This window comes from Nansenia antarctica (assembly GCF_963989245.1).
Source record: "Nansenia antarctica genome assembly, chromosome: 18".
In the NCBI taxonomy this organism is placed as follows: Eukaryota; Metazoa; Chordata; class Actinopteri; order Argentiniformes; family Microstomatidae; genus Nansenia; species Nansenia antarctica.
Window position 1 is genome coordinate 9725001 of NC_137691.1, and position 21517 is coordinate 9746517.

The following is a 21517-nucleotide window of genomic DNA, read 5'->3' on the forward strand; positions in this document are numbered from 1 at the left end:
AAGAACTCATTTGTGGCATAAGCTGGTTTAATGCTCTTTAGTGTCCTTCCACTTTATTGCACATACAGTTAGATCTATATACAGTATATTTGGACACAGACAACCAAATTGAAGGAAGGGTTTAGGAATTACAGCTCTTTAATATGTAGCTCCCTCTTTTTCAAGGGACCAAAAGTAATTGGACAATTGACTCAAAAGCTGTTTCATGGGCCAGTGTGGGCTATTCCTTCATTATTTCTTTATCAATTAAGCAGGTAAAAGGTCTGAGTTGATTCCAAGTGTGGCATTTGCATTTGGAAGCTGTTGCTGTATACGCACAACATGCAGTCAATGGAGCTCTCAATGCAAGTGAAAAAGGCCATCCATAGGCTGCGAAAACAACCAAAACATCCATCAGAGAGATAGCGGGAACATTAGGAGTGGCCAAATTAACTGTTTGGTACATTCTGAGAAAAAAAGAACGCACTGGTGAGCTTGGCACCACAAAAAGGTCTGGACGTCCATGGAAGACAAGAGTGGTGGATGATCTCAGGATCCTTTACATGGTAAAGAAAAACCCCTTCACAACATCCAGCCAAGTGAAGAACAGTCTCCAGGAGGTAGGCATATCATTATCCAAGTGTACCATAAAAGAAAGACTTCACACAAGCAAATACAGAGGATTCACCACAAGGTGCAAGCCATTCATAAGCCTCAAGAATAGAAAGGCCAGATTAGACTTAACATTTAAAAAAGCCAGCCCTGTTCTGGAAGAGCATTCTTTGGACAGATGAAACTAAGATCAACCTGTACCAGACTGATGGGAAGAAAAAAGTATGGGGTAGGCTTGGAACGGCTCATGATCCGACGCATACCACATCATCTGTAAAAAGACGTGGAGGCAGTGTGATGACATGGGCATGCCTGGCTCCCAATGGCACTGGGTCACTAGTGTTTATTGATGATGTGACAGAAGTCAGAAGCAGACAGATGAATTCTGAAGTGTTTAGGGATATTCTGTCTGCTCAGATTCAGACAAATTCAGCAAAGTTGATTGGATGGTGCTTCAAATACAGATGGACAATGACCCAAAACATACTGCGTAAGCAACCCAGAAGTTTTTTTAAGGCAAATAAGTGGAATATTCTGCAATGGCCAGAGTCAATCACCTGATCTCAACCCAATCAAGCATGCATTTCACTTGCTGAAGACAAAACTAAAGGCACAAAGACCCACGAACAAACAACAACTGAAGACAGCTGCAGTAAAGGCCTGGCAAAGCATCACAAAGGAGGAAACCCAGCATTTGGTGATGTCCATGTGTTCCAGACTTCAGGCAGTCATTGCCTGCAAAGGATTCTCGACAAAGTATTAAAAATGAATTTTATTTATGATTATGTTCATTTGTCCAATTACTTTTGAGCTCCTGAAAATAGGGGACTGTGTATAAAAATGGTTGCAATTCCTAAACGTTTCATACAATATTTTTGTTCAACCCCTTGAATTAAAACTGAAAGTCTGCACTTCAATTACATTTCGATTGTTTCATTTCAAATCCATTGTGGTGGCATACAGAGCCAAAATTATGGAAATTGTGTCACTGTCCAAATACGTCCGGACCTAACTGTAGCTTCTTTTGTTTTATTTGAATGTTACAATTTCTTTAGCTGTGGTAGAAGATCATGATGGCTTCATAAATGTCCTCTCCTCTAGTGTGGCCATGGTGGGGTCAGAGTGGGGTCAAGCCCAGTAAGTATTCACAGAATTCCCCCTTGACCTTGCTGAAATAGCCTTCTCACAGAGACACATATAGCTGGGCTTTGTCAGTGCTGTGCACTGTGCATTCTTGATATCATCAGTTAACTGCTTTTCTAGGTCATCCACAAGTAACTCTGTTCTCCTGATCGAAGTGCAGTTGGATAATGGTATTTGCTTGAGTTTCTCTGATATCTCTTGTTTCTCCTTTCCCTCATAGCCTCAACTATCCCTTCGAAACACTCCTTAACTGTCAACATTACGTTAGATGTGTTTTAAAAATGTCCAACAGGCGGAAACTAAATCCCGAAAGACACTTCCGTCAAGTGTCTTTTCGGAAACATTAGGTCCAACCTAATGTGACAAAGCATGAATTTATGTTTTACTTAAGTTCCAAAGAACGTATTCATGAAAATAAACAAGTTAAGAAAATTACTACTTTCATTGTCTTCAAAAGTCTATAGCTAGATAGATAGATAGATAGATAGATAGATAGATAGATAGATTGATTGATTGATGGTTCAATCCCTGCCTCAGGAGAGAGTTGTAGACTGTTTTTAATGTTTTGTTTTTTTGGCATGTAGCCAAATGTTGATTTCATCCAAATCGACTTACAACAAATACATGTGTCTAAGTAAGTACGGTAAATCATCTCTCCATCAGTAATCATGAGAAATAGTAATCTATGCCAAACCAGGGGTCATTGGCAGTTACAATGCTAGAAGAACATCATTACTACTAATGATTACTAGGTTACTAGGTCAGAGAGGCTTCAAACACCTAACCCAATTAGGCAGTGAACATTTTTATTACTGTGTCATATGTTTAGATCAAAATAACCACTCTTAGATATCTATTGACTTGTACTTCGTTTCAGTTCTTTTTCATGTAATAAATCACCAAATTGCTGGTTATAAATATGTGTTTACTATTAAGCTTTTGGTGTACTTGCTGCTTAAAGCACAACCGTTTATGCTTGTCAACAGATGCTAACTGCATATACGCTCGTTTCTAAGAAAACACTGACAGTTTTCAGCAGCAAGTGTAATGATAACATGAATCAACAGGTAAAAGTACACTACTTCGCATTATTTGGTATATTTTGAACAGTTTAAAAAGTCCAGACATGGCTATTTTGCCTGACAGCAGACATAGAACTCTCAAGTCATACCCATAGGGATGGTATTGCAGCCAGAACATTTGACCACGCTACTTAGAGTTTACAACTATTATATCAAATAGAGAACAAGATCCATGCCATGTCAATTAGAATAGATGTAACATGAAAGAACAATGACCTCCCAATTGCATGACTTCCTGGGGTCCGTATGGCTTCATAATTCAAAGGGAGACAATAACTAAGAAAACAATTTCTCAACAAAAGGGTTTTATTGAGTGAAATGAAAACAGACCTCCACAGCCATTAAAAACATCACACTTGGCATTACAAGGCTGCATATAGCAACAAATCTCACCTGCACGTTCTGCAATTGAGCTTTGGCAACTTCATTTGTAAACCAGAAATATGAACAATCACCTACTGTATAACAAACAGGGAAAAGAATAAGTCTAAAGTAAGGAGTAGATTTCAAAGTGTGTCTTTTAGCTCTAGTACAGGACAAAACATAATGGATAGTTTCTGCAAAGTAAACAGTAAAAACATATATTTGAATTACAACTTCATGCCAACCATTCTTGTCCCCCCCCCCCAAAAAAAAAATCAACAACAACATTATTATTAATTCACTTATCTAAGTATACATCATTTCTGCCATATGAGACATTTTCTTGGGAATATAAAGATAGTACTCCATGTAGCCAGAAAGGTCCTCTATTGTGATGTCATCAACATAAGCCCGAGCCTGTTCGGAACAGGACCGCGGGGAACCTGCTGATGACGACGTAGAGGTGGGGCCTGTGTTCGGGGTCTGAGTTCTCTGGAGGGTTTGGGATGCTTCCCCGGGCCTCGCCAGGTTCCTCTCGCACTCAGAGATGACGTTGCGGAGGCCGGTGAAGGAGTAGACCTCGACGCCCTGCCGGCCTGGGCACCGACACTGCTCCTCGTCCCGGGTACAGGGGCACGGTGCCCTGCTCTCGTGGAGCTTGGACAGGGACTGGAAGTCAGAGGCGGCGCCAGCTCCGACATCACTCCCCCCAGCCCCAGAGTCTGGCCCCAGACAGGGAACCACCTCTGAGCCGCCCTCGTCCTCAGACAGGAGGCGCATGGGGTTTCCCTCCAGACTGGACGTGGGGCCCTCCAGAGAGGCAGCAGCAGCAGCAGTTTGGGGCTCGTACCCGGCACCGCCGAACACAGGGGAGGAGTGTCCAGAAGACAGCATTTCCTTCTTGGCAGGGACCCCTAGGGAGGAGTTGCCGGCTTCAGCCTCGGACAGACTTTTGTGCTTCAGGTGGCCAGGAGGGGGAGACATCCTGGAGCTGCAGTAAGTGAACTTGGGAGGGTGGAGGATGGGGGACTTGGACCTCCTGCGTCTCTGGCTTCTCACTGCTCCTCTGGACGTCTTCCTCATGCAGCTACTGTGGAAACAAGAAAATCATGTAAATAAATATCATACAAACGCAGAGAACAAAGACTGCAAATACCTTACAGAACTAGGAAAAAAGTAGGTTAGTTTTTAAAAGGTTCATGGTGGACAATCAACTAGCACACATTTTATTTGCTGTATTTCACCTCTGCAATACAGCCACCAGGGGGGCATCGTTGATTCAATTTGTATTATTGCAATTCAATTCATTTTCATTCTGAATTAACAAAAATAGCAGTCTGGATGAATTAAGCGAGGAGCAGACTGTCTATGCATCGTTGTTTAAAATTTGTCTGGTCAAAGAATTCTAAATTATGTCTTTGGATAAACCTTAATTTAGAACAAATCATGTCTTCATGGACACTTGCTAAAATGTCACACACGGAATATAAATGGCAGTGTATCAGTGGGCCAGTCAGAAAAATCTGAAATTGCATATGTTTCTCAGCTGATTATGCACATTCAGCTGTCGGCTACATGGACACAGTGCTCTCATAATACAAAAAGCACAGTGTGTGTGTGTCATGAACATAGTTCTATCTTTGACATATCTTAAAGTAAGATGAGTTAACTTTTGGTAACCATAGAACCCAGTGTTTCCTCTACATGCATTTCATCGTGGCGGGCCGCCACGATGGAATTTCCTCCGCCACCATTCAGATTTCTCAAAAAAATAAATAAAAAGATTTAAGCCGCTTTTCAGACCTTCACAGCGCTAGACACACCCACAAGCGCGAAGCGACGCGCTTGCAAAACTGTTTTGTGATTGGTCGAATACATCTAGGCTGCGTCTAGTCTACAAACTACGATCCTCCACTCCTATCACCGTGGACACAGCAAGGAGCGAATTCCCGGGTAGAAATATTTCCTCTCCCCGCTGTCAGCGGTAAGCGGTACTTTCCTCCAGCAGCGGTAAATGAGGCACCCTTTGCGGCTTAATAACTTTGGTTCTCCGGGGGTTACGGTAAAAATTCCAATGTGTCCGGAAAGAGGACAAGCCATGGAATCGAAAAGTTTTTGAATGGAGTCGATCCTCCACTCCTATCACCGTGGACAGCAAGGAGCGAATTCCCGGGTAGAAATATTTCCTCTCCCCGCTGTCAGCGGTAAGCGGTACTTTCCTCCAGCAGCGGTAAATGAGGCACCCTTTGCGGCTTAATAACTTTGGTTCTCCGGGGGTTACGGTAAAAATTCCAATGTGTCCGGAAAGAGTCGTGGGAGACGATTTTTTTATTGACAACGGAATTACATGCTGGAAAAACATGCAGACACAGACAATAAGAGACACACGGGAGAAGTACAGGAAAACATTTTATTTTTTGGGGCCATCCTCGAGTTTTGGCTGAAATTACGTCGTTGTTTTGAGCGCGCGTGCACGCGAAAAAATCGCTACCCGCCACCATTGTAAAAATTCCTGGAGGAAACACTGGAACCCCATGTTGAGTTGTACAATGTGAACAAAAAATTATATCAAAATGATTCAGCCTCATCAGGAGAGTATATATATATATACAATATACATATACATATACAAACTCCTCAAAAAAAGTTTGGAAACGTTATTTCAGTCGATTCTTCCTCCCCTTTAATAATACCAATTGGTATTGGATTTTATATCGTTGGAAAGCCTGATTAGTCACCTTTACAACGAGGTACAACTTGTAAGGATCATGCATTCGTGGAATGAGTAACACAGCTAAACGTGTGGGTAGCGGCCCAAAAACATTTGCCCATGCAAATTTCGCTGAAAGGTGAGCGATTATCATGCCTGCTATATGTAGGCTATATAGGCTATTATATATAATTTATATACCAAATACCGACATCAAAATAGATTGTATGCCTCTACAAATCATATTACACCAGGTAGCCAATTGACGGGAAAATCTGAATCAAATTGACGGAACTCTGTCATAGCGACAGAGAACTTTAATCCCTGTGACCATATGAGTACTAGACACACAAAGGAACAGATTGGAGGAGTGGTACACAGATACAGTGGATGGTGATAGTAAGGGGGCCCTTACCCATGCCAGTTCTCCTTAGGGCAGCTGAGTTTAGGCTTCGCACCACTCCCCTCTGGGCATGCCCGGCTCACAGTCCTGGGAGTCAGGGCCTCACACACATTCACTGCTGCAGGCAAGCTAGGGAAACAAATACACTCATAATCACAAAACACTGACCAGTACAGGACCTTGAGACAGGCTGCAGAGTTTTAAGGGAGGAGTGAGTTCCCCGCAGTACACAGCATCGTCAACAGTACACAGCAAAGTCAAGCATAAGATATCTTAATTGTTAGGGATGTCCCGATCCCACTTTTTCACTACCGATACCGATACCAATACCTGGGCTTCAGGTATCTGCGATACCGATCCGATATTTGTATTTATTTTTGTACCCCTGAATAATAACAAATACTTCCCCAGTATATAGTCCACAACAACAGTTGGCTATTAAAGACTGCCAGCTTTTATTCAAGCAACGAAAACAGTACTCTGCCGTACTCAATGACCAACTGGTTTAAAGTTAAAACAATTTAGCCGCATTCAGCATTGTAGCAAGTTACTGTCTGACTTCTAGTTTAAGTGCCTTCAGGTTTTTATTCTATTCATCTTCTCTTACAAATGGCAAAACAATGATAGCACCCTTTTTTAAAGTGTTGCCTGGTGACACCAACTGGTGAAACCATAAACCAGTCGCAGAATCGAAGGGGTCGAAAAGTGAAAGTTATTGTGTCAACAACATCTGGTTTTTGGTTTCTTTCATAACAGGCAACTTGAAGTTTTAAAGTAGCCACTCGATATAATATACAACAGTTTAACGATCACTACAGGATCACTATATTTGTGGATTGGATTCACTGTCTCGTTTGCCGTAGTCTACCGGTAAGTGATAATGACTTGTAAACATACTTTTGTTTTAGGACGTGTTCAAAAGCAAGGACAGTGTGTTCATCTAATTATGTGTAGTTATGTGTTTTTAGCGTGTCGATGTTCTCTCAGCATGTTGTGATGTTATAAAAACGCAGTTAGACGTTCGCAGCTATGTACGTTAGCCGCTAGCCGTTAGCAGCGTTTGTTGTTGTGGTTTGATCAGTCACTTTTCTCCTGTCGCATTCCCATTCTTGAGGTGCACCAACATTCAAATACTCGTGTTGTCTTTAATTTTTTCCCGATTTCAATGTATGACGCATAATTTGAAAGCTTACAATCTGTAGTTTCAGAATATGTAAAAACAAAAATTACTTATTAGGCAAATGGCTTATGATTTCACCAGCTAGAGTCAGACTCATTACACCCAGTATAATGTGTATATGTCCACTGGCTAGTACTGTTGTCATCATGCGAGTGACACACCAGACAGGGCGCGCAGATCGGAGCCTATTTTTTTTTTATGTCCGATCTGAGATCCAGCATTCTGGACCAATATCGGACAGATACCGATGCCGTGGATCGGATCGGGACATCCCTATTAACTCATTGACTGCCAAAGACGCCAATTGGCGTCTTATAGAATAGTAACGTTGACTGCCAAAGACGCCAATTGGCGTCTTATAGATTATTTTTTTTTTTCCGCGGGGATCGCGTTATTGTCATGTTCTACACCTAGCGAGTGAATTTCAGACTTGGGTGTAATGTATTTCGGTCCCAGATGGGGGCAGTAGTTTGATAAAAGCCTGGAGAAGGAAGTGGCTTGCTGTGGGTTGTAGTAATGGCGAAACGGATCAGGGTATGTGCCAAACGCGGCGCGGAGCATTGCGGCGCGGAGCATTGCGGCCATCGCGCGACTCTTCAAACAGTTCAGAGTCGGATGATACAGAAAAAGTGCAGAAAAAAAAAAAAAGTTCTGCAGAAAAAGCTCGTTTTCTCTGTTTATTGGTCAAAATCAGGTGTTTTTGCTGAAACCACCCTATGTTCTACGGCCGATTTCTAAACACTCAAAGAGGCTAGAAACAAACTTTCTTTTTCTGATGAAAGAAGAGAGTCTAAAGTTTTGGTAGATATGTTCAATGTTTATGTAGTCCGAAAAGTCAATATTTGGTGGGTCTTCAAAGTTCAGCGAAAATGCCCCAAAAGTCTGGCAGTGTGGAGCTCTCCGCTCTGAACATGGCTGGCAGTCAAAGAGTTAATTGTTCAACATGAACGACACAAAACAAATGAGTAATACATCATTGAAATGAAACTGACCTCTCAGCGTCCACCCGGAGCTTCTTGAAGGCCGTCTGCAGCGTGTCTTCTTCGCAGTGTTTTCCTCCTGCCTCCATGGTGGGAGGAGGGTGCAGAGACCAGCCACCCAGCTGAAGACAAACAACATGAGAAAACACAGGTCACATGACTGTCAATAACATAAGAAAACACAGGTCACATGACTATCAATAACATAAGAAAACACAGGTCAATGACTGTCAACATAGAGCATGTGCTTTCCTATATGTTCCTAGGGTAGGCTAATGGTTCCAATCAACGGTTATTATAGATTTGTCTCGTCCCTTAGTTTTTACTTCTATACTATTTTAAAATGTCGTTTGTACTTCAGTTTTGTTGCAGTTTAGTCCTGTTTTTTTTTTTTTTTTTTTTAAAGATCTATACCTACATCGTTTTTATATTATTATTATTTCATTTTAGTTTAAGGGGGAGAATAGAATAGAATAGAATAGACTTTATTGTCGTTGTACAGTTGCCTATACAATGAAATTGTAGTGGCTCTTCCGAAGGTGCAAAAAATTAGTGTTTTAATGAAAGCGCTGTAGGAATCGACGAGTACCTTTGCCTTTAACAGAAAGAGAAAATAGAAACACCAGCAAACAAAGCATTTATATATATTATTCTTTAAACTACTGACTAAATTCCAAATAAAAATATCAGAAATCAATATTTGGTTGAATAACCCTGATTTTCAATCACAGCTTCCATGCGCCACTCCTGGCGCAAAAAAAATCAAGCAGCTTGTGACCATCCATCTTCCTCTTGATCACATGTTCTTGTTTTCAATGGGGTTCAGGTCTGGAGATTGGGCTGACCATGACAGGGTCTTGATCTGGTGGTCCTTGATTGACCTGACTGTGTGGCACGGAGTATTGTCCTGCAGGAAAAACCAATCCGCAGAGTTGGGGAATATTGTCAGAGCACAAGGAAGCGAGTTTTCTTCCAGGACAACCTTGTACGTGGCTTGATTCATGCGCCCTTCACAAACACAAATCTGCCCAATTCCAGCCTTGCTGAAGCATCCCCAGATCATCACCGATCCTCCACCAAATTCCACAGTGGGTGCGACTCTCCAGATCTTCGTCTAACCATTAGACACCCAGGTGTTGGGCAAAGCTGAAAATTGGACTCATCAGAGTAGATGTCCTTACTCCAGTCCTCTACAGTCCAATCCCTATGGTCTTTTGCAAACCTCAGCCTGGCTCTTCTTTGGTTCTCAGTGATGAAGGTCTTTCTAGCTTTGCACGACTTCAGCCCTGCCCCTAGGAACCTATATTGAACTGTCCTAACCGTGCACTTCACCCTTCAGCTGCCGATTGCCATTGTTTTTGTAGATCACTTGATGTCATCCTACGGTAGTTGAGTGACATTCGAATGAGTTGGCGGTCATCTCTGTCAGTGGAGTCGTTTTTTTTTCTTATGAACCACCGTCTTTGAAATGTTAAAGATGGAAGCAACCTGACACTCACTGTATACCTTTACCAGTAAAGCCAGAATTGAACGATTTTAGACACTTAAAACGTTTCGATATTGGCCTCCACAATTAATTGATTGTGTCATTAATAATTGAATAACTATTATTTTTTATTTTCATGAAGAAGAAAAAAACTGACCAATCACAGCTGTTTGTTTCGAGTGTGTGCTGTTGTTAAACTATTTCCATCTCTGCTTTACTAACATTTTCAAAAATAATTTAATTCAACCATTTATTTTGGACGGGCAAGGAGGTACTATAGGGGTGGGCCAGGCCCCATGCCAATGCCGGCCCTGGTGCACAATGATATATGTCTAAGGACTGTGTAGCAGTAGCTGGATTATCCAACTCCATGTCTACTAGTACTGACACGGGTTTGGACAGCCTTCTCGACTCACCCACCACAGCTGAATTTGTTCTACTCCGGGTTTGACTCCAGACTGCCCGCAGGACAAACGCATCAGAGTGAGCTCAACCAGGGCAGGTGTTTCCTTGCCTTGACTAGTTTGCCCTGCGTTACTCTGAAGTGCTGGGGGGGCAGTCTGGGGCAGACCAGTCCTGTTCACACTTTTTCTCGATATAGAATAATTTTATAATTTTGCCATTTAGCAGACGCTTTTAATCCAAAGCGATTTACAATTACGAATTACAGGGACATTCCCCCTGGAGTAACTGAGGGCTAAGTGCCTTAATCAAGGGCACACTAGTAGTGGTGTGGTTTCAGGCGGGATTTGAACTCACAACCTTCCGATCACAAGTCCAACTCACTATCCACTAGACCACCACTACCCCTAGAAGCTGCTGATATGACGCTGATATGTCGCTGATATGTCTCTCATATGTCACTGATATGTCCCTGATATGTCACTGATATGTCACTGATATGTCACTGATATGTCGCTGATATGTCGCTGATATGTCACTGATATGTCACTGATATGTCACTGATATGTCGCTGATATGTCGCTGACAGCAACTCCACACTTTAGCATTGTTGTCGTGACTGGCTGAAGACTAGATTGGGCGCTTTAAGACTAGTAGATTTGGAACGTGGCAAGTTCCGAATAAGAATAAAATAATATAAATAATAAATAATAATTAAAAAAACTTCTAGCTGGCCGAAGGTGACGGGGCTACAGGCTGGGGTATATAGCAAGCTAAAGTAGCTACCCTTAGCTGACTTGTAAGGCTAAAGATAGATAGCTAGCTGGCCAATATATCACTCAGTCAGTCACACCAACAACACGGAGAAGTACTAGCCAGCTAAGATACTCTTCTAACATCCTAGTGTCATGACTTGGTTAATGCATACATCTATCTAGACAGTGAAGCGGGATTACTCACGGCTCAGGCTCTCTGGTCCGCAGTCCAGAGTGAAGACAGGCTTGGCCAAACGCACTGCGACAAAACGGGCCTCGGGTGTTGCAGAAACGGGCTCTTAAGCTAAGCTAATGGAGGTAAACAAGCTATCTAGCGAGCTGGGTGGTATTCCATCAACGTCGCTAAAGGAAAATTCTGGCTTATTTTTTGATAACTCTCGCGAGACTTATCGGAATATGCCTGTATATTTTTAGGAACTCTCGCGAGACTTTGTCTTAGCGTATTTGATGGAATACCCCCCTGGATGAAGGCTATGTTGAGTAGCCTAGGTTAGCTCTGCCCGAGTCTCTCCACCATCGATTGTCTCCGCGACAAATACGCTCCACAATCTTGTTTTAGACGGCGTACAACTGACTGTAATTACGTTACAATGACCAACATCGAGTCACATTTACAAACAACGATTTAGTTGAAAACTGCGGGTATTGTAAAATAGCTTGTTCTTGTTCTAGACTTTTCTTTTGGTTTGAGAAGCTCTTGTTTACATACGAACCAGCGCAGTGACTCTGCAACAAACGCGCTCTGGAGGTGACGTAGTGACGTAATCACGTAGAACGTACGTGATTTCTGTGACGTGTGTCATCGCATGTTGTCGTAACCATGTGATGAAGTCATTGAGTTCAGATAGTGTCATTGGAATGGAATGGACTTTATTTGTCATTGCTACAGTACAGGTATTGTCAGTCATTGTCAGTCATACTCAACTTACTCAAGTCATATTCAATCTAAAGTGTTTTTTTGTTTTTCTACTATATTCTACTATAATTCTCTATATTATATATATTTATATTTCACACTATATTCTATATACTTACATCAGTCCAGAAGATAGATGTGTATGATGGACATCCCCCCAAAAGATGTGTCTCTCATCTGAAGAGACCCACAAAAGGAGCAACATGTTCTATCTATTGAACCGTGCCAAGTTTACTTTATTTGGGTAGCATCTATGAATTATTCTAATGGATACCTCTATTACTTTATATTTAACTTGTTTTTTTTATTGCATACCAATTTTTCGATGCACACAAGCAGTATTATTTAGTTGTCCCTTTAATTTTGTTGAGTTGTTTGTTCCACTTGTCTTGTTCTCGTTCATGGAGTTGTCTCTTTGTATTTATTGAATCTGACGGGAGTACAGTCTGTCAAAACACCACAAGGTGGCAGTACTCAACCAGTTATGGTTAACACTTGTGTACGCAGCCTTTTCCTAATGTCACTTGCAAAGGTCTTAGCACCTGACTAATGTGTGTCTGGATGTGTGTGGGTAGACATTACTTCACACGACAAGGGATTCTCAGTTTTCTTGGACTTTAGTGAACTTCTCAGCAAGCAATACAAGATACAACCATTTGTGTCACAGAGGGCAGGTTAGTAGGTTGAGGGACTCTCTGGCACAGACACAATAACAGCAGGCTTTGCTGTTGTTCCCTAACTGACTGTTTACATAACCTAGGTAACTAGCTATATCTCTCTCTGCGTGATCATGTGACATACAGTAACCAATCAACATGCTACTTGTAAATAATAAGCAACAATAACCAACAGGGAAAGTTATCCATGGTGAACTGTCTCACAATATCATTAAGTACTGATATGATTATTTGGAAAACATAATCAATTATAACCCAAAATACTTTCAGATCCAGGCATAGTTATTCCAAGTATTTTATTGATAAGGATAAGCCACTATAATATGGAGGATGTGTATGGAAGCATATAATTGACCTAATTCAAATGCTAATGCAATATGAGATTGCAATTGCATGTTCCACTTTTGCATGCATTCTTTCAGACAATATTCAAATTCAAATGCAATTCTAATGATTTGCATTTTCATGTACCTGACCGCCAGTCAAACTTCTCCACTTCTATCACCCAAAAAGGGGCGTGGACATGACGGGAGACCAAAGTACCCGGATGCGTTTGAATTGCATAGAGAGTTTTAATTTTGTCAGCTGTAAAGCGGATGTGTTTCCTAGAACATGTAAATGCATTTTGAATATTGACTCAAATAACGCAGGCAAAAGTGGCAAATGAATATGCTATTTTGGGATTGCATAGTCATTTGCACATTAGAATGAACTTTTGAATTTTGTCAGCTACAAAGCAGCGCATGACTTTGAAAATTAAATGTCAAATGGCTTTGCATTATCATTTTAATATTGACAGCGAATGTGCACATCAGGTACATGAAAATGAAAATGCAAATCATTAGAATTGCACTTGAATTTGAATATTGTCTGAAAGAATGCATGCAAAAGTGGAACATGCAATTGCAATCTCATATTGCATTAGCATTTGAGTTTAGTCTACTATATGCTTCCATAGACGTGGCTAGCAGCTTCAACCAATTCTTTGTACATTTTGGACCTGACCAACAGGGAAAATCCCTGATCATGGGACAGCTGGAGAAAATCTCTACTATAAATTAGTAGAGAGAAATCCCAACTCAATGTTTCTCACAGCAGTGGGTGAGAAATAATTAATATTTAGCTTTGCACTTAGGCTCACTCTTATAGAATAATTTAAATGCTCATCTGTCAGTCTTGTTCTGAATTTAGATTTCATTATTCATATCAGAAAAAGCTGAGGTATGTAGAGCCAAATAAGGCAGCTATTTTCAGGGCTGCTTGGTGAATATTCGTATATTTTTCTGGGTCTATTAGGCTCCAGAAATGTTGTGAATGCTGTTGCAATTGTAGCTGGACATTATTCTGCACAATATGCCCAGTTGTATTTTGTAGAAATTATGGAAGCAAGGCAAGCAATTTTGGGTAGGATTGGTAGAGCCTATAGTAATCAGCCTGAATCGAATGTTGTCGTGCGACGTCGCATCGCACGCCGTGTGCATTGGCCTTAAGACGCCACCAACCAACACCAACCAACCACAGTCTACCTATCTGGTACAGACTGCATGTTAATACCAGGTGTATCATGGCCTGCCTATCTAGTATTTCAAAACGAGGTTATACTTACTGTACACTTACACATGTTTTCCGAACATGATGGTCAGGTCACTTTTTGATCGCAATACCATGCATCTTCTTCACCTGGTAGTAAAAATACCAAAATATGTCACCTGTGCCCACGTGTCCACATGTTTTCCTGCAATGCTGTATTTTATACATCTGTTCAACACAATGTGTGGGCACAATCTGGATACAGACACTATCACCACGGCCAGGAATGAAACAACCATCAATCTCTGAATCAATCTCTGAACAGAAACACACAACACATTGAGACTCTGTCACTACATGCTTTTCACAAAGTAGAATACACAACAATAAGCGTAATCTATTTTGTGCTCATTTGTTTGTCTAACAAGGGCAGTGGCGGCTGGTGCTAAACATTTTGGGTGGGGCACAGGTTATGGGGGCATGCTCCACGGGGAAGAATATCAACTTTAAAATCTGGATTTACAGTCGATTTTAGCATGAGAAAAGCTCTACCCCCCTGTACAGACCTCGCCATCCCCTCTACCCCCCTGTACAGACCTCTTCATCCCCTCTACCCACCTCTACAGACCTCTTCATCCCCTCTACCCCCCTGTACAGACCTCTTCATCCCCTCTACCCACCTCTACAGACCTCTTCATCACCTCTACCCACCTCTACATCTCCTCTACCCACCTCTACAGACCTCTCCATCCCCTCTACCCCCTGTACAGACCTCTTCATCCCCTCTACCCCCTGTACAGACCTCTTCATCCCCTCTACCCCCCTGTACATACCTCCTCATCCCCCCTACCCCCCTGTACAGACCTCCTCATCCCCTCTACCCTCCTCTACAGACCTCTTCATCCCCTCTACCCCCCTGTACAGACCTCTTCATCCCCTCTACCCCCCTGTACAGACCTCTCCATCCCCTCTACCCTCCTCTACAGACCTCTTCATCCCCTCTACCCCCCTGTACATACCTCCTCATCCCCCCTACCCCCCTGTACAGACCTCTTCATCCCCTCTACCCCCCTGTACATACCTCCTCATCCCCCCTACCCCCCTGTACAGACCTCTCCATCCCCTCTACCCCCCCTGTACAGACCTCTTCATCCCCTCTACCCCCCTGTACAGACCTCTTCATCCCCTCTACCCCCCTGTACATACCTCCTCATCCCCCCTACCCCCCTGTACAGACCTCTCCATCCCCTCTACCCCCCTGTACAGACCTCTTCATCCCCTCTACCCCCCTGTACAGACCTCTTCATCCCCTCTACCCCCCTGTACAGACCTCTTCATCCCCCCTACCCACCTCTACAGACCTCTTCATCCCCCCTACCCACCTCTACAGACCTCTTCATCCCCCCTACCCACCTCTACATACCTCCTCATCCCCCCTACCCCCCTGTACAGACCTCTCCATCCCCTCTACCCCCCCTGTACAGACCTCTCCATCCCCTCTACCCCCCTGTACAGACCTCTTCATCCCCTCTACCCCCCTGTACAGACCTCTTTATCCCCTCTACCCCCCTGTACAGACCTCTTCATCCCCCCTACCCCCCTGTACAGACCTCTTCATCCCCTCTAGTGAGTGTGTGAGTGTGAGTGTGTGTGTGTGTGTGTGTGTGTGTGTGTGTGTGTGCGTGTGTGCGTGTGTGCGTGTGTGCGTGTGTGCGTGTGTGTGTGTGTGTGTGTGTGTGTGTGCGTGTGCTGAATACATAAACAAACAAGCTAAAAGACGACAATAGAAAACGTACCATGCTGACTGTAACCAGGGAGTAGCTGAAAGGACTGTATAATTTAGGAAGGGGCTGGTTATCTAACTAACTCTAAGCTAAATAGGCAGTGTAGGAGGATACAGGCAGGGGGCGCCAGCAAACCGTTAGACTAGCAGTTACTATCGTTAGCATTAGCATGGAATTAGCATTAGCATTAGCTTTGGAATTCGCATTAGCATTAGCCTTGGAATTAGCATTAGCATTAGCCTTGGAATTAGCATACAAACAACTAACACACGGTAACGGTATCACATATGAACAACACATTTATTTACAGAACTGATGTATACATCCCCAGATATATACATTCCCTCCCCGCCGGCCACACACACACTCAATCACTCACTCATAGTCTCTGGCCTGAACAGGCTTATAGTCCCGGGCTGTGGTGCGCGTTGAGGCCTGGTCGGATGGCATGTGCGTCGAGGAAGGTAGCAGACAAAAGGGGGGGGGTGACGTAGCAACGCGGAGGGAAAGGGCCGTCTTCGTGGTCCACGACGAGGTGAAGGGCCCAGGTCCGGTGGTCCACGTCGAAGCTCCGATGGAGTCAGCGTTCGGTCGCAGTCCGCTCGTGGAGGCGACGATTATGTCCAGTTGGCGTCTCGCTTGGTCCAACGTTTAACAGCCGGCTGCTGGCAAGGCTGTCTAACGGGGACACAACTAAACAGGCTACAGTGGTACACTCAATAATCACTTTCCTGGCGTCTTCAGCTTCTGCACGGTGTGCGTGTGGTCTGAATCCGCCATCTTAGATTGGCTTCTCGTTACTCTCTCTCGTTTGGTCTCTCTCGTTCTGATTCTCATCACACACTGACTGACACGGACCACTTCCGTCTCTTATATATACACCACCGAACCTAGCATCCGGGTCACGGACACACCCCGGATATACTACGTCATCAAACATATACATAAACATTACAATAACAATACATACACTTCACGAAACGTATATGAATAGTATAGAAAATAACAAAGGAAATAACTGGGGCAAAATAGGGCTGGTTTGGGGAAACTAAACTGGCTCTAAACTGTGGGCCTTCACAACACTGACGATATTATTAAATGTTTGAAGTAGCTTTTATCTTAGTTGACTCTCTTACCTTCAGGTCGAGTTTGTGTATTCTGGCTTCGCAAAACACCAACAGTAGCAGCCTAACAGCCGCGGAGATTGCGACCACAAACGAAGTTTGATTTCGGTAATAGGTCCAGTTGTAATATCCTCAAGCAGGGGAGGCTGGTTCATTAGGGGCAATTGCACAATGCCCCACCAAAGGGAGAAGAGAGAGATTTTTTTTCTATGACTTCTAGACAGTGTTGCTTCTGAATATCATAGTCCAATCAGCTAGTGTTCTGTGGCGTATATCATAGTCCAATCAGCTAGTGTTCTGTGGAGTATGTTCCAATCAGCTTCAAGTCCCGCCCCTTTCGGTGCATGTCCCAAAACCCCATAGACAAATGACCGAATGGCCTGAAGTTACCAAAATAGATTTTACATGCAAGTCTACGAGAACAGCCTAGTGCAATTTCGCGTAGTGTGAAAGTTGCCCCGAAAGGGGCGGGACTTGAAGCTGATTGGAACATACTCCACAGAACACTAGCTGATTGGACTATGATATACGCCACAGAACACTAGCTGATTGGACTATGATATTCAGAAGCAACACTGTCTAGAAGTCATAGAAAAAAAATCTCTCTCTTCTCCCTTTGGTGGGGCATTGCACAATTGCCCCTAATGAACCAGCCTCCCCTGACATTTTTCACATGATAATGAATAAACTCGAAAAAGTAGTGGATGTTTGTGGGCCTCTCTTCACTTAATAGAGCAGACAGGTTCCTGCAATGCAAGGCGGGCAGGTCTTGTTCAGGCTGGCCGGCTCATCTGCACACCTCCCCTCCCTCCCTTTTGTCTACAGGAATGTTGGTCCTTAGATTAGATTCCCAGTGGCGTGTATAACGCTGTGGTAGAGTGAGAGAGAGAGAGAGAGAGAAGGACCCCTATTGTTCCTTCTGCCTGGAGAGGTCTGGGGGTTTGAGCTCCACAGGAAGGGGGATGGGGGGCACTTTGGGTGTCATGTAAAGCAGCTTTAATGGCCGGACTAAAATGCCTAATGGGCATTTGTTGGACTGTTTTAGAATGAGTTAGGGTTAGAGTTCTTCTGGTTTTAGAGATCTACTGGTTTTAAATACAGGGGGGGGAAAAAGCAAGCACTCTAAGTCTGAGCATTTAGGTTTCACCAGGACATAGCCTAGTTTGATGTATACTTGTGTGCCTTGGCTTGAAAGACAGAGAGGAAGGTGAATACGTGTAGTGTTACACTTACCTGTTTGCAGTTTCTATGTGGAACTGGAATGTGAATGAAAGTGTGTTTTCTGTCCCTCCCCCGGGTCTTCGGGTCCCGGGGTCCAATCTGTCCTGTTGTTCCTGGAGATCTGGTCTCACTCTGGTGTCGTGACCTCTGACCCTTCTGCTGGGATCATGCCCTACTCTGGCTATCAACAAGGTTGTTTAGGGGAAACCACTTAAATGCTTCCATATGATAGTGTGTATGTGTTACGGTACATGTGGGAATACGGTACATGTGGGAAAACTAGGGTTAGGGTTAGGTGCTAGGGTGCTACGGTTAGGGGTAGGGGTAGGGTTAGGGATAGGATTAGGGTTGGGGTTAGACATGCCAGCATGTACCAAGTCACCCTAGCACCTAACCCTAACCCTAGTTTTCCCACATGTACCGTAACATATAGACCTCTGGAATCCCGGTGGGTGACTTGCAACATATGTGTTTTGCCGTAACTTCCTCGGTTTTATAACAACGCGAGCAAGCAATGGTCAGCCCCCAAACCCCTGCCCGACCACTCCGTTCTTCCACCTCGGCTGGCCGCCTGGCACCACCACTGTCTCTATGAGGATGCAGCAGTTATGCTATTGGGTCACAGCTTTTCACGACCGTGGCCCCCCAGAACTGCAGAGTCGCTAACTATCTTCCACCGTAGACTGAGGACCCATCTTTTCAAGCTACATATTGACTGTTCTTCGTAAAGACCACTTCATCCCCCACTACCCCCTGTATAGTTCCTCTAATGTAACAAAAAGTAATCCTTCCTTCTTCTTGCATCGTGACTGCCCATGGCCCATGGTCCCAGCATAGATGTTTTTCTTTAAAACTATCTAAATCTAATTGTGGTTCTTGTGTGTTAGAAACATCTTTGTTGCTTTATTGAGTATGTGTGGAACTGAAGGGTATAGGATAGTGTAAATATTATAATTCCAAACTAATTGTGGGTGTATGGATGGGTGGGGTGTGGGGCTAAGTGGTGTAGGATAGTTTCATGTGTAATGATGATAGTGTGTAATAAATCAAAACAAATTGTGGGTGTGTGGGTGGATGGGGTGGTGCTTTTGGGCTTTGGTGTAAAGTATAGTTTCATGTGTAATGATTGTGCATTGGATATCAAGCCTATGGTGTTGACAGCTTATTTCTCTCATCAAATGAAATGATCATATCAATAAAGGTAAACATTTGACTGTGTATCTGGGGTGCTGCCTATCACTTCATTCATTTAGTTTAATAACATAAAGATTTAGTAGCGGATTTTAGTTAGTTGATTGTATTTTAGTGATTGGAATGGAATGGAATGGAATGGAATGGAATGGACTTTATTTGTCATTGCTACAGTACAGGTACCAAACAACGAAATTTAGGTTGATTAGCGTTGTCAAGAAAACCCTGATTTAGTCGACCTATTCAAACAAGTGAAATCGTTGTGATGATTCGCTTGATAGATTGCTATTTTTGGACCTTGTGTATTGAATTCTGGCACATAGACCAGGAATACTCCCCAGATACAGAGCTGGCTAGCTCAATGCAACCGCGGCTGTTCAGTGAATCCAACCTGAGCAGAATGGCAGGTAGCAGGTCCTGATTCACATGTCTGTTAAATTAACAGTGTCAATATCATGGTGGACTGTTCTATCCAGACCGGGAGGGAGGGGGCAGAGGCCCCCAATGTTTAATCAAATTATTTTAAATGTTTGGTTAGGGAAATCAGAGAAATATTATCAACATTTCGACACCAATATTTTTTTTTTCATCACCCACACTGGCGGGGAAACTGGTGGGGCAAACCATTTTCACAGGGTGGCAGCTGCCATCCTGTGCCCCAGTGTAAAACCGCCAATGGCACACCTTGACTTTAGCCTTTCAAGGTAGAAGAGTCACTTGTTTGCATTCTTCCCACATGAGAGCCCTCTGCTCTATATAAGGGAATCCATTATGCACTTAAAGGTCACACCTCGATGAAACACAAGACTTCCTCAGCTGTGGACAATCAGGCAAGTGAGGGAGGTATAATTTATCTGCAGGGTAAATGAGATCAAAATACAGCAGAAATGGTAAAATGATCTTTGCCGGCTTACATCTCGCACAAAAGCCATACCTGTGAATTTCAGAATAAACCAGGAAAGACCAGATAACCCACTATTCATACACTACCTGCACCCCCCACCCCTGAAACAAATAGTGTTTGTTTAAACAATAAACAACCCTAACCCTAACTGACACTACTACACTACTGTCGACTTCTTACATTACTGTTCAGAAGACAGTATTAGTATACTTACACATTGATTTTGTGTAAATGTTACGGTACATGTGGGAATACGGTAAAATCAGGTGTAGTGCTGAGGCACAAATGTGTACATTTCAAGCCTGCAAACTGCGACACTTTAAATGAATGTGCAATAACACTATGTGCAATATGACAACCCTAGTCGTTTTATCTGTACAGTATAGTATAGTGGATAGTGTACATAGCCTTTATTTATGTAAACCAGCTCCTTTCCCTTCTTGTTTTTTTTGTTTTTTTTTCTTTCCTAGCACCAGGGGAGCCACCCCTCCCAAATGTCGTTGTTTGGTACCTGTACTATAGCAATGACAATAAAGACCATTCATTCATTCATTCATACATGTGGGAAAACTAGGATTAGGGTTAGGTGCTACGTCCACTTGGTACATGCTGGCATGTCTAACCCTACCCCTAACCCTAACCCTAACCTTAACCGTAGCACCCTAGCACCTAACCCTAACCCTAGTTTTCCCACATGTACCGTAACATAAACACTACCAGTCATAGTGATTCAATGGTCCCTTCAGTGAAACAGAGCAGAGAGAGGGTTTCCCACAGTCACTGTTGGGTTGTTTGTGATTTCCTTGTGTCCTTCCTGATGTTAATGTACATTCAGATGGAGAGTGAATAGAGTGAGGCACTGTAAATGCGGAGGGGAGGCGGTGAGCAGGACAAAGATCAGATGGGCCTACGTTTTCCTCCCTGGTGTATGACTCAGTCTGATGGGGAAAGAAGAACTGCCAGAGGGGAAAAAAGAGGGATTTATAGGAAAGAATGAGGTAAAAAAAAAGAGAGCGGGATGGGGGGAGAGTGAGGCAGGAAGGCTAACATACAG

General features: G+C 43.3%; 2 protein-coding genes across 4 annotated transcripts in view; one reads left to right on the plus strand and one right to left on the minus strand.

The window, feature by feature from the left end:
* mmp24 (matrix metallopeptidase 24) overlaps nucleotides 1-21517 on the plus strand; it is a gene marked incomplete at both ends in the record, with an annotated part of 367122 nt that overhangs the window by 133439 nt on the left and 212166 nt on the right. The gene's annotated exons all lie outside the window — the stretch shown is intronic.
* On the minus strand, nucleotides 3124-11809 carry oser1 (oxidative stress responsive serine-rich 1). The gene is made up of 4 exons (XM_080548326.1): nucleotides 11301-11809; nucleotides 8465-8574; nucleotides 6305-6421; nucleotides 3124-4269 (listed from the first exon to the last, which is right to left on the minus strand). Exons 2-4 carry the CDS (start codon nucleotides 8539-8541, stop codon nucleotides 3486-3488), a joined length of 978 nt encoding a protein of 325 aa, XP_080404452.1. The 5' UTR covers nucleotides 8542-8574; nucleotides 11301-11809; the 3' UTR covers nucleotides 3124-3485.

Excerpts from the sequence above, each read along its gene's own strand:
- oser1 (XM_080548326.1), bottom strand. The coding sequence starts at position 8,541 with ATGGAGGCAGGAGGAAAACACTGCGAAGAAGACACGCTGCAGACGGCC. Across the intron at positions 6,422-8,464 it reads CTCCGGGTGGACGCTGAGAG|CTTGCCTGCAGCAGTGAATG; the intron begins GTCAGTTTCATT and ends TTGTTTCCCTAG. Across the intron at positions 4,270-6,304 it reads CCTAAGGAGAACTGGCATGG|TAGCTGCATGAGGAAGACGT; the intron begins GTAAGGGCCCCC and ends TTGTTTCCACAG.